This window comes from Plectropomus leopardus, chromosome 18, assembly GCF_026936395.1.
Source record: "Plectropomus leopardus strain MGB_pleo_1.0 chromosome 18, ASM2693639v1, whole genome shotgun sequence".
In the NCBI taxonomy this organism is placed as follows: Eukaryota; Metazoa; Chordata; class Actinopteri; order Perciformes; family Serranidae; genus Plectropomus; species Plectropomus leopardus.
The window spans coordinates 4,832,152-4,845,308 of NC_142193.1; the positions used below are offsets into that span (position 1 = coordinate 4,832,152).

Genomic DNA, 13,157 nt, shown 5'->3' on the forward strand with positions numbered 1-13,157 from the left:
GCAGACAGACACCAGGGGGCAACTGAGATTAAAAAGTTACACTTTGGGGGAACTGTCATATTGTCAATCTGTACATACAGTCTATGGTTGTGACTGTATGTCTGAGACACACAGGAAATGGTTTGATGTCAATATATTCATAAATACACAAGCTACCTGAACTGAGCAACTTTTAATCATAATAGATAAGGTCCCACCACTTATCCAGTTCTCTTTATCAATGTGTCCATGTTAACCATTGCTATTTCAAAGTGAATACGGGCTTTTAGATCCATAGATGCTGACAGTCCTGTATTAGCCTACTAGTAGTTGCTGTATCTAAAAGCCTTGAGTTTATTTAAATGTCATTTACTATCATTTGTTACAATATCGAAACAAGTGCCATCACAATGACAAAATTCTCTATTTGGTAAATGGCGCCAATTGGAAATTTGACAAACTCTTTACTGGCAGAACTTTGCTCAAATAGTGGCCGATGGCTGCAAGCTTCCATCAGCCATTCTGGTACTAAATTCCCCATATGAGCTTAAGAGGGGAGTGGTTGTGTTAAATCAAGCAAACTATTTAGGTTCTCTCATTTCAGCAAGACAAACTGTACAAGCTAATTCATTTCATGAATTTATGCTTCTTTTTTTTATCCAATTATAATCAAGAGGCAGAAAAACAAATTATTTTTTTATATATGGGTTCTGGGAATCTGAAAGTCTAGTTCCTCCAATTCACCTTTAATTTCTTTTTATATATAGAACTTTTCTTGTCTCGGCTATAGATACTTCTTTCAGTTTATTTCTCGATAGTTATAGCAGGAGTCAATCTTTCTGTTTGAAATAATAACACATGAACCACAGACACATTTTCAGACTTTTTATTGAACAATTTCAGACATAGTTAGTTTACATTTTACAGCATCTGATTCTGGCTTTGTTCTGGTCTAACTGCTACCGCTGATTTACTTTGCAGATGAGTCCACTTCCTGGGTCGTGATTACGCTGCAGGACAAAAAAGAAATACTTCATTTTATTTTGTCTTTTTTAATATATATTTCTCTATTTCTGTTTCATGAGAATGAAAATGATTATTTTTAGTGTTCTAACATGATAAGCAACATTTTAAAAAGTAGATAAAACTGCATGTATATCATGTATTAGTAAGGAAGTACTAAAAAGTATTTTTTGGTTTTTGTGTTCAGAACTTGGTTTTTTAACAAAAAATAATACATTTTGGCTTCATATTGTCAAAAAAGAGATTTTACGTTTACATTTATGATATAAAATAACAATTTTGATGAGTATTTTTTAGCCATGTAACAGCTATGGATGTTAATGTCTGTGTGTCTACAACTTTGTTCTGGAATGAGACATCTCGACGGTGGTGATAAAATGTGACTCAGACATTCATGTTTCCCTCACAATGAATTCCAATAACTTTTCACTGACTTTTCATCTAGCAACATCATTGGGTCAGCATGCAATGTGTCTAGTGCACATTTCCCATCAGCCTCACTTGTATGTTTACTGACAATTGGCTAATCTTAGCATGCTAACATGCTAAGCTAAGATGTTTTGTTAGTATTTGTCGAATTTACTCAACAAATATTAAAATATTAACAGCAGTAAAATTACACTAAAGTTATTGAACCTTTGTCTCTACTCACATTCCTCCGTCCAGCAGCCTCCTGTACTCTGCAATCTCCAGCTCCAGTCTGGTCTTGATGTCCAGCAGTTCGGCGTACATGATCTTCTGGTTCTCCAGGTCGGCCCTCAGCTGGGCCAGCTGCTCCTCCAGAGCCTCCACCTGAATCTGGTAACCTGCCAGCATGTTGGCGTAGCGGCTCCTGGTCTCAGCCAGACTGGCCTCCAGAGCTCCTTTCTATTCAGGAGGAAGAGGGATAACGATCAGGTCAGTTGTTGTACTGTCAGTTTGACAGTAAAATAACCCTTAAATACAATGAAAATAATATTCATATAATATAATTCATATGGAGGACCAATCCTGCCACAAATAAAGCTAATAATGTTATAAATAAAACATATTAAAGTTCTGATACAGTAAATGCACCATGGGAAAGTTGTTGGGTTTTTTATTTGGCTCCAACTTTTTTATTTATTTATTTAGCGCATAGGAGAAGTATGGTGGCCAACAGCAAAAACAAGTATAAGTAAGTCAGGAAATAGAACCATAATTCAGATTATTATAAACTAATGAAAACATAGTTTTGATCATTCTATCCATTTTCTATCCAAAAATGTAGAAACTTAATTAATTTATTTATTTAATTATTCATACAGTTGATGACTTGATGAATTTATTGACTTAATGTTTTCTTACCTTGCTGATCTGAGCCTGCAGTTTGATCTCCAAAGTTTGAAGAGTTCTACGGACCATGCCGATCTCAGTCCTGGACGTCTGCAGGGTCTCAGTGCTCAAAGCTACATCTTTGTTCAGGTCAGCTGTCTGTGGAGCACAGGAACTAATGATGTTATTGATCAAATATCAGAATTTCAGATGGCAGCAAACTTAGAATTATTTGCGGAACGTCCAAGAACAGCAGAACTTCAAAAGCAAAAGTTTTACAACTTTAACTATCAAGGTAAAGGACAACTTGAGTTGGAGCAGGCTGTGGACAGAATGGGGCAGCAGTGATCTCATTAGGAGTCCAAAACAGGACATTGTGGTCTCACCTTAGCCTGGAACCAGGCCTCCAGGTCTCTGCGGTTCTTGCTGGCGACTTGTTCGTAGTGCTCTCTGACTCCAGCCAGCACAGAGGACAGGTCCTGCTGAGGAGCAGCATCCACCTCCACATTCACCTGTCCTCCCATTTGGGCCCTCAGAGCCAGCAGGTCCTGCAGGAGGACACCAGTTAAATTTCTGTCACTCTATCTTTATTTCATTTTCTGTTTGGTTTCAGCGGTCTTACCTCCTCATGGTTCTTCTTCAGAAGGATCAGCTCTTCTCTCAGACCCTCCACCACCTTCTCCAGGTCGGACCGGCTCAGAGTCAACTCATCCAGGACCCTCCTCAGCCCAGCAATGTCAGCCTCTACAGTTTGATGCATGGCCAGCTCATTCTCATACCTGAAAAAGCATGGGAATGATTATAAGAAATACACCTGAATGTTGAAATGATTAAAAAGAAGGTGACCACAAAAACACATTGAATCAGATTATTTTGTTGCAGTCTTGACACACAATTCATTGTTAAAAAAAATAAAGTCTCAGACTCACTTTACTCTGAAGTCATCAGTGGCCAGCTTGGCGTTGTCGATGGCGAGGATGACGCCAGCGTTTCCACGAGCAGCAAAGTTGATCTGAGAAGTCAAAAAGTTATAACTTTCACTCAGTTTTTAAAAACATAAAGGATTTATAAAACTCAAACAACCTTAACTGCATTTTAAAACTAAACCTTAAACCTTACATTTAAAACTTACGATCAAAATCTGTAAAAACAAAAACTTTTTAGTTTGTGTTCTCACCTGGTCCTGCAGGTCTTTGATGCGGACATTGAAGCTGGTGTGATTGTGAGCCTCTGGCAAGGCTCTGTTCTCCAGGAAATGCCTGATCTTCAGCTCCAGGTCAGCGTTGGCCTTCTCCAGGTTGCGCACCTTGTCCAGGTAAGTGGCCAGGCGGTCATTGAGGTTCTGCATGGTGAATTTCTCGCTGGCAGTTACGTCAACAGCGTTGGCCAGGTCGAATCCACCTGCACCGGCGGAGGAAACGAAGGAGGCCTTGGAGACACGGACTCCAGACCCACCAGCACCTCCGTACACGCTGCCGGCCCCCAGGCTGACTCTTTGGGACACGGCAGGGGCCATGAGAATGGAGCTCCTCATGGGGGATGATTTGTAGCTGCTGCGGCTGGAGAAGGAGGTCATGGCTGTTGGTCGGCTGGTTGTCGGCTCTGAGTGGAGAGTGAAGAGGTGCTGGGACGGCAGCTCCTTTTATGCCTCGAAATGAGGCAGGGGGTGTGGTGGCAGGTCAGGTTGGAATGCCAGACACTCCAGGTGGGTCACAGTATGATCAGTCTGATAAGCATGCTAGTCTGAGCTGAGCACATGAGGTCCAGCAGGTCAGGTGGGTCTCCAGCTGAGAGAGAAAGTAATCTCAAAAGCATCTCAGAGTGGCCTTTGTTCCTGATGGACTGGTCCTATCAGTCCACACCGATCCCCAAGGACCAGACATTCAGTCATACCTCAAATGCTTCACAGCTTCACAGCACTGTCCAATGGAGAAAAGGAAATCAAGAGAGTCTGAAGTAAAGGTGTTTTTTTAGGGGTGAGGTGAATTCTTCTTCAGCTCAATCATCTATGCAACCTGTTTTTTAAAAATGCAAAAAAACAAAACAAAAACATTAATGCCACAAAGCTTAGAATTGGACTGTTTTTCTGAGCTCATAGTTTTCAAACTCTGACAACTAATTTTCATCTTGTTTAGATATTTATGATGAAAAATCCTCTAGTGTGTTTTGGCTCATGACCCCTTGAGCCGAAGCAAATTCACTCATTTCAAGTTAAACACTTCTCTGGAGGCAATTCTTCATATATTTTAAAGGCCTGAAGTGATATTTAAATGTATTTCATTTTAATCTTCCTTTGCTCATCAGTGCCTCTATGCTTTACATATTCAAATTCAAAGATTCTTTATTGACATGATCATATTAAAACATAGTGCCAGAGCACATTGTACAAGGTGATTTTTAAAGGAAAAAGTGCAGTTTTTGAAATTCAAACAACAAAAAATGTTCACATTAAATTCCAAAAACAACAGCCATGCCAACAACATTATCTTATGTAAGCTAAGCGTACTGACGGATTTTAGCAACAACACCAATACCAGTAGTGTGCGTGTGTGTGTGTGTGTGTGTGTGTGTGTGTGTGTGTGTGTGTGTGTGTGTGTGTGTGTGTGTAATCAATTAGACCGCAGGGTGTGAATTGTGAGGAGATGTAATGTTCTGTCAGTTGTCTCTCAGGCTGTGGCATGCGCTGACATAACTGTTACTTCTATGGCGTGAACATTATTTTCTCCAAGTAGATGTTGCATTTTAATCCGGTCCGAGTATATTAAAATCTTGCCATTTACATTTAATTTTTGCAAAGAACTTTATTTGAATAGCTTCATATGCTGTGATCACTTTTTTCAGTGTCTTTCTGATCAGTCACGGTGGTGAAATAGTTTGCCATCGTGTACTGTCTGAAAAATGTCTAAAGAATGATATCAAAGAGTTTAATTAACCCTTTGAAACCTGAGTGACATCACATTTGTTGTGCTGCCTTCAGATGCCTTTCATAAGTATTTAACCTTTGAACCCTGAGCAAATTGGTGTAATTTCTTTCAAAAGCATGGAAAAAGACAATGAGCAACTTGTTAGGAACTATTCCACAAATTGCCAGAAATTAGTAGATTTAGAACATTATTTTTAAAAAGCTAGGACAAAATGTCTAGGGAAAAAAAACATTTAAAGACTAGGGAAAACTACTATTTATAATGATTATACTTCCATATTTAAAATTATGTCACAGTATTATTCCTCCTGTGTTTTTGAAAGAAATCAAGTCAATTTGCTCAGGTTTCAAAGGGTTAACTACAGACTATCTTGAGACATGATCAAACCTACTGTAACAGCAATCTTTGAATTAAACTGCATTTGAGCCAGGGGCATAAATCTGGGGGGGCAATAGCCTCTTCCCTATTTCCAGGCCGTTGCTCAGAGCACATAGAGTTACAAGGTGAAAGCAACACGAGTCCTGCTGTTGTGGCTGATAATAAAATGGACTTACATCATCTTATCATAGAGAGTCCAAATGCAGCAAGAGTAACATATGAATCGTGTAAGAGAGACAGTGTGAACATGTCCTAAAGGGTTTTATGACTCTCTGTCAGTGAAACCTTTCACAACTGATGGATGAGGGAGGCGTCACCTGACGGGCCTGATACCTGTTGGGCTCCTGCCCCCTCCCCCTCCATGGGGACCTGATGGTCTGGTCCTGTCAGTCCACACAGAGCCCTGAGGACCTCTAACAGCACACAGCTCACAAGTCAGTCCTCAGAGGGATATTAAGGAAGACTCATGGAAGTGAAGCGTTTTTGTCTGTTTACAGTTTAGATTTAACCTTAGGTTTAGTTTCAGCCAGTGTGCATAAGTGCTTTTTATCCTTTTAGATGTTTATTTGTCTGTGTTGTGCAGCCCTGAAGAGATCATTCAGTGTTTAAAACGTCTCTGCAAATGTTAGAAGTGGTAAGAAATATATAAGACTAGAAGCGTATTAACAACAAAGGAAACAATTTAGTCAAACCAGTATGTTGAGTTTTTGCTCTGTGAAACTACTGTCATTTTAAATATGACCACAGACCATGATGATTTCATTAGTATTAATTAATGTTTTTGTTTGAACCTTTTTTCTTCTTCTTATTATTATTATTATTATTTTTATTATTATTATTATTTGACATGGAGTTGGATTACATTACAGTCAACCCAACCATTACATCTGTGTATACATATACGGTATATAGTATGTCACTCTATCCTTGTACTCACACCCTGTTCATCCTCATATCATGCAACCACACACACACACACACACACACACACACACACACACATCTGTATACATTATCTCTCTTTTTTTGCCTTTTATCCTGCATACCCATCCGACTGAAGGCTTGTTTTATGCATTTTTATTTTTTATTTTTTTGTTTAATTATGTTTTCCTAATTTTCTCCTTTGTCTTCACTCTTACTGTATGTCTTTATCTAATCTCTTTTATCTGTTTATATCTCCCTGCACTTGCCTTCACTTATGCCGTTATCACCGTATACTCGTACACGTATATCACTTGCCATTCTCCATCCATCCACCAGATGCTCTCAGACTCTCTCAGCTGTGTCAGTCACCTGAATCTCACTTGCTCATCAGCCCTGCAGGATAAAACAGGGCCTTCTCCCTGCCAGATTGTCTGTGTTGCTCATTTGTGTTCCAGCCACCTGACTGTGGACCTGTAACATTAGCACCCAAAATAAATGTGAGGGATATCATTTAAATGTTTATTTCCCATTTTTGTGCAGGATATTTTCACCTATGGAGGTGTCATCTTCAAAATGGGGCCTAATTGTGATCCATTGCTGTCACCCAGCTGCATTCACTTATCAATCAGGATTGGTTGACAAGTTTTTTAAAATTCTTTACTTGATTTCTGTTCAAGCTTTTATACCTTGATTACTGCTGCGTTTCATTGAAAGTCAAAAGTTGATAATTCCCTGTCGGTTTTTCCGACTTCCAATCTTTTCAGTGCATCTGCTCAGGAAAACATGGCTGCATCGCAGGACACTCATGTCTCTTTAGCTTGCCACTGAACATCAGAAGCATGTGCTGAGGACCTACATGAGCTACCACAGCACCAGACACCCCACCTCCCACAGAAATCCTTTTGGGGATTTTCAGATCGTATGCAGATTGATTGGTGTGGGTTGCTGACAGAGACAGGAGGCTAGGAGGCTACTACATACCCTCTGTCAAACACTAATCAAATGAATGGAAATGCTACAAAAGGTTGTTATAGCATGTTTCACAACACAAGCCCAACATGAAATTTAAAATAACAACCAGGTTGTCCATTCATTGTGATGTCAATTTGACTGTCTCCATGGATCTAGCCCAAGGTTCCGACTTGGAATCCCAACTTGAATCCTGACTCGTTTTTTCCTAAGTTCCAAGTACAGTGGAATGTAGCAGAAGACCTTAGGGTCCAAACCAGTTGGTGTTTAATGCAAGTAGATTTAAATAAACTCTCTTTAACTTAATTAATGAGCCAGAAATTTGTGTTTTCATTATAATAGTTTCTCCACCACTGGTGATCTATAAATAAATATTTTTACTCTGTTCAAATAATAATGTAAAATAATACCAACCAAATACACTGTAGTTTAAACTAAAATAAGAATAAATAAATGTTTTTGGTTCTTTTGAAAGATATAAATTGAGCATTGAGCAAAGAAACGAACACATAGAAAATGCATGCTCACATACATGTTTCAGTTCATCAGAAGTATTTTATTTGTGCATTTCTGAGAACGGTTGCAGCATTTTGACAGATGTCTGTTGTCTTACTCCTGAGTTTCAGAGCTGACCTCATCGTCGCTGACATCTTTGGTGATGATCAGGACTTTGGTGGTGGCAGACGGGCTGTAGGAAAATGCATAAACAAATAGTGCTGTTAGTTGAGATCACACATACAGAGGCAACACATTTATCTCTATTGATATGTTTTACTCTTTTAAACTATTAATTATTTAAATATTTCTGCTTTTTTCTGATTTGCATAGAATGCCTTTGTTCCTGAATTGCCCACAGATGACAAACACTTTTGACACTTTGACTTTAGCTGTTTGGTTTGTCTTATCTGCATGTTAAGCATCATCATAGGGCCAGATACTGAGCTCCAAGTTGGGTCAGTGGTTAAAACCTGAATACCAGGTGGCACCTTATATGTTAGTGCATGAATGTAAGGCAAATGCATGATTATGACTTGTAGTGTGAAAGGGCTTTCAGTGGTCAAAATGACTAGAAAAGCGTTGTGCAAAAGCAGGTCCATTTTCCATTACTTGCCTCCAGTATTATTTGTTTTAAAAAGTTCTATATAAGAAAGGTGTTATTGTTATCATTGGTAAATGTGTTGAAATAATATATGGAAGTAAAATTTTGACAATAAATGTAGAAAACTAATACTAAATAAAAAGACTGAAAATAACTTAATTAAAATTAACATAAAAATTAACATTAAATTAACATAAAAAACATGAATATTTATAATACTGATTTGTATGTTTTAAAATAATTCAAACATTTTTTGCCTTGCCTTTTGTAACTTGGACTAAAAAAAAAATTACATATCTTAGAATTGACCCTCGCTATGACTCTAGTTTTGCTCGAAATGGGCTTCCGTAATAAGGATTTTACAAGAATCATCCCAGTAAGGACTGGTCCATTCACCTGAACAACTCCCCATCCAGCAGCCTCCTGTACTCAGTGATCTCCATCTCCAGTTTGGTCTTGGTGTCTAGCAGCATCTGGTACTCGTTTCCCTGGCGCTCCATGTCAGCCCTCAGCTGGGCCAGCTGGGCCTCCAGAGCGGTAACCTGCCTCTGGTAACCTTCCAGCATGTTGGCGTAGCGGGTCTGTGCGTCTGCAAAGGTTCCTTCCAGAGACGCTTTCTGAGGAAAAAATAAACAGTGTGAGGAGATTTAGAGACTACATAGGCTCACATAAAAAAGACCAAGACAGATGATAGACCCACCATGCTGAGCTGTGCTTGTAGCTCGATTTCCAGGCCCTGCAGTGAGCGTTTGACTTCTGTGATCTCAGACCGTGATGACTGAAGGGTCTCTGTGCTTGCGGCGACCTCCTTATTGAGCACTTCAGTCTGCAAAAACAACAACAAAAAACATCAGAAATGACTTATGAGAGAGATCTGCTTAAAACTCATCATTTATACAGATGACACACTACTCACTTATAATTTACACACTTCTATGTTTTCTTGCTTTCCGTACTTATTGATTTGATATAATAGGAATAGACGTATTAAATTTGATAAAATTCAGATTGACATAGTTTGTCAAAAGCTGAAATTTTTTTCTTAATTTTTTCATAATTCTGTCTTAATAAATAACAAACAGTAATCATTTTGACTTGAAAAGTCAACATGACAAATGTTTCCATTTTTTTTATATAACCTTGTTTAACAGTGTAGCCTGCAGTTACACTAATATAGATGCTGCTAGAAAACACCTAATTGCACTGAAGTAATGGTGGAACAACAGTTATTAATTTGATTTCTTCAGGTGTGTTTCTTGATAGTGATTTTGAAATTATTATGCCATTGTAAAGACATTATGGCTTAAAGAAGAATAAACTTAGAGGTAGGGTTTTTTTCTCAGCCTAGCAAAAATTAGTTAAGAGGGTTTTTTTGCTTACCTTGGTGACGAACCAGGCCTCCAGGTCTTTGCGGTTCTTGTTAGCGACGGTCTCATAGTGTTCTCTCATTGTGGCCATGACGGCAGACAGGTCCTGCTGTGGCGCAGCATCCACCTCCACATTCACTTGACCTCCCATCTGGGACCGCAGAGCCAGCAGATCCTGCAGGAAGGCGCATCCAGATGAAAAAGAAATTAGCTGGTAACAATGTTAACAATCATTTCATTTTCACTGTTTATTAAGACAAATTTCCCCATTTTTTCTTGCTTTTCTCTTTGGCATTTGTCACATTTTGGGACACTCTGTAGACGAAATGACTTATCAAGAAATGGATTGACCACTAATTAAAATCACTTTTACACGCAGCTCTAATCCAAAATACTGAAGACATTTGATGCCTTGATGCTTTCTGCATGCTGTGATTTACTAATACTCAGCAGTTAAATCTTTTCAGTGTTTATACCCTTTGAAAGTCAATTTAGATTAATTTCAAATTGTTTTTCTATTTGTAAAATCAAGAGAAATCCCTTTAAATTTCTCTACATTCACCACTGGTGGTCATTGATTGAAATACTCATAGTTAGTTTGCAGTTTTGTGCCGACCTCTTCATGGTTCTTCTTGAGCTGGATGAGTTCTTCCCTCAGCGCTTCGATCTGCATCTCCAGGTCAGATCTTCCCAGAGTCAGCTCATCCAGGACTCTCTTCAACCCAGCAATGTCAGCCTCCACCGACTGACGCATGGCCAGCTCATTCTCAAACCTGCACACCAATCAGCAACATCAATCAACCAGCTGCATAATCCACCCATCTTTCAGCAATATTATGCAAGTAGTTTTAGTGAGACCTTAACAATACATTGGGAAAAAAAGGGTAATAGCTCCTGTGGTTCATGTACTCACTTGACCTTGAAGTCATCAGCGGCCAGCTTGGCATTATCGATGGCCAGGTAGAGAGATCCATTTGTGCGGGTGGCAAGGAAGATCTGAAACACAAAGGAAATAGTGATTTAGGTTTAGTGTGTTGGATTTTATCACCAGTCTTTAACTGGGCCTTGTACTGAGACTAAAAGGCAAAGTATTCCAGCTGATCCAGGCAAGTAAACAACATGCACGAAAGCATATCTGCAAGTTTGTCCTGTTTTAGACTAAAAGATTAAAGAAAAAATATGTTATTTTTGGATTTAGTTTCTGCCTGCCCTGTCCTGATTGAGTGGGCATTGTACAAATGTCCATGAGGCAGCTACACAACTTGTCTGAAAAACTATTCAAATAAAAGTCAAATTTCCCGTCATTGTTTTAGTGGTCCTAGTATGCATCATGCAAAGCTAGAGCTGGAGTCTGTTTCTGCTCCAGGTGGCCTCTGTGTGTTTTGGGTGTGGCTGCACCTGTATTTATCCTGCGGGGAAACAACACACCATATCCGTCTGCCTATAGCCAATAACCGTACACCTAGCTTGCCTGTGGGACTTTTCATGCAGTGAGGATGGCGCTTTTGTTCTGGAGAAGATTTATGTCCAAGCAGTGTTCAGATGATCTCGCATCTCTAGTCTTTCTTTTGTGCCTCTGCTATCATCTGTCTTCATGACTGAGACAAAGCTGCGTACAGAATCAAAGCCTGGACTCACCTGGTCCTGCAGGTCGCCAATGGTGACCTTGAATGCAGCAAAGTCGTGGCCTTCAGGTTTGGTCTTGTTCTCCAGGAATTTCCTGATTTTCAGCTCCAGCTCGGCATTGGCCTTCTCTAGGTCACGCACCTGGGTCAAGTAGTTGGCAAGGCGGTCGTTCAGGTTCTGCATGGTCACTTTCTTGTTATCGGAGATGGCATCAGCCAGGTCAAAGCCAGCACTAGCACCAACACCAGCTCCAGCAGCAGAAAACCGTGCTCCAGTCGCAGAAAACCCTGCGCCAGCAGAGGAGAAGCTTCTGGGGCTGCTCATGCTGGAAATGCGAACTCCACTGCCTCCGGCGCCGCCATACACACTGGGGGTCCTCATGGAGGCACGGTTTCCAGTGGAATATGTGACCGAGCGGGAATAGGAGGTCATGATGGAGGAGTCCGTCAGCTCTGGATGAAGAGAGGAGAATGAAACACAGTTTGGACTCAGTGCCTTTTATGCTACCTGAAAGTGAGGGAGGGGTTCTGGGTCCAGCCCCCTGCGACACACTTCAAGACCACAAATCCAGGCACGCAGAGCCGGCAGGAGGGTGACAAACAAAGCAACCAATCACTGCAGGAATTTATATTTTATGACTGTTGCAAAATGATATCACATCCAGACCTTTCAGTTTGTTATGCTGTCTGAAAATTTCTTCCAGGTGACTTGATCATTTTATTTGTTCAGCTGTACCTCCTCTGTAAACCTGATGGATTCCCTAATCTGTGTTTGGAATGTTGTACATTTCTAACATCTAAAGACCCTTGGCCCTCCTGTCTCACATGCCCCTGGATTCCTCTCTGCATGTTCAAACCCATCTGTTGCTTCTGAGCTGTGAGTGTCATTTCAGACCCCTGCGGCTCCACATACAGAGCCCCCCCCCCCGCTTCTTGTATTGTGCAAGCAAACAATGACATCCTTTGTACTAACTCTCCATCAGGCTCTGTTTGCTGTGACATAACCGAGCAGGAGACACACATTCATTTACTCTGCAGCATGGATGTATTACTCAGAACTTTACCAACAGGGTACCTATTCGGTCCTATGAGAATTGCCTGGTGCATATACCAAAAAAATGGTTCTAAACACTGGGTTACCTCTGGGATCATGTTTACCAATGAATATGTGCAGTAGTGCTAGTGCTAGTTCCATTATTTTCATCATTTTCATGGAAACATAGGGTCAAAAGAATTGTAGCTCATCATATGTTAATTTATGTTAATTGTTTTACACTAAAACACCAAGTCAAATTCCTTGTATATGTAAATGAACTTGGCAATAAATCTGGATTCTGGAATTCTGATTCTGAAAGTCTTAAAACATTTTGTATGAGTGCATTCAAATGTGTTATTGTGTAAAATCACTTCCATCAAATTCATTTACATGTTTGCATCTGAACAAAGACTCATTTTTGAGTCCATAAGAGATGCAGCTTCATGTTTGAGTGAACAAATGACAAAGATTTGCACAAATAATATCCAACTATTGAGCACATAAAGATTTGCAGAAAGGTTTGCTGTTACACATCTATTG

General features: G+C 39.9%; 2 protein-coding genes across 2 annotated transcripts; both read right to left on the reverse strand.

Moving 5' to 3' along the window:
- Positions 1-907: 907 nt before the first annotated feature.
- Positions 908-3,890, reverse strand: LOC148186421 (keratin, type I cytoskeletal 50 kDa-like). Its single transcript, XM_088091225.1, has 7 exons — positions 3,473-3,890; positions 3,225-3,307; positions 2,918-3,074; positions 2,682-2,843; positions 2,329-2,454; positions 1,655-1,869; positions 908-989 (listed from the first exon to the last, which is right to left on the reverse strand). Exons 1-7 carry the CDS (start codon positions 3,869-3,871, stop codon positions 950-952), a joined length of 1,182 nt encoding a protein of 393 aa, XP_087947351.1. The 5' UTR covers positions 3,872-3,890; the 3' UTR covers positions 908-949.
- A 4,135-nt stretch (positions 3,891-8,025) lies between these two features.
- LOC121966885 (keratin, type I cytoskeletal 50 kDa-like) lies at positions 8,026-12,207 on the reverse strand. Its single transcript, XM_042516954.2, has 7 exons — positions 11,595-12,207; positions 10,870-10,952; positions 10,573-10,729; positions 9,970-10,131; positions 9,290-9,415; positions 8,986-9,206; positions 8,026-8,178 (listed from the first exon to the last, which is right to left on the reverse strand). Exons 1-7 carry the CDS (start codon positions 12,012-12,014, stop codon positions 8,100-8,102), a joined length of 1,248 nt encoding a protein of 415 aa, XP_042372888.1. The 5' UTR covers positions 12,015-12,207; the 3' UTR covers positions 8,026-8,099.
- Positions 12,208-13,157: the final 950 nt, after the last annotated feature.

Coding starts and splice junctions, on each gene's coding strand:
- LOC121966885 (XM_042516954.2), bottom strand. CDS start 12,014: ATGACCTCCTATTCCCGCTCGGTCACATATTCCACTGGAAACCGTGCC. Junction 9,416..9,969: donor AGGCCTGGTTCGTCACCAAG/GTAAGCAAAAAA, acceptor TTGTTTTTGCAG/ACTGAAGTGCTCAATAAGGA. Junction 8,179..8,985: donor CTGGATGGGGAGTTGTTCAG/GTGAATGGACCA, acceptor ATTTTCCTACAG/CCCGTCTGCCACCACCAAAG.
- LOC148186421 (XM_088091225.1), bottom strand. CDS start 3,871: ATGACCTCCTTCTCCAGCCGCAGCAGCTACAAATCATCCCCCATGAGG. Junction 3,308..3,472: donor TCAAAGACCTGCAGGACCAG/GTGAGAACACAA, acceptor TTGACTTCTCAG/ATCAACTTTGCTGCTCGTGG. Junction 3,075..3,224: donor ACTGATGACTTCAGAGTAAA/GTGAGTCTGAGA, acceptor ATGCTTTTTCAG/GTATGAGAATGAGCTGGCCA.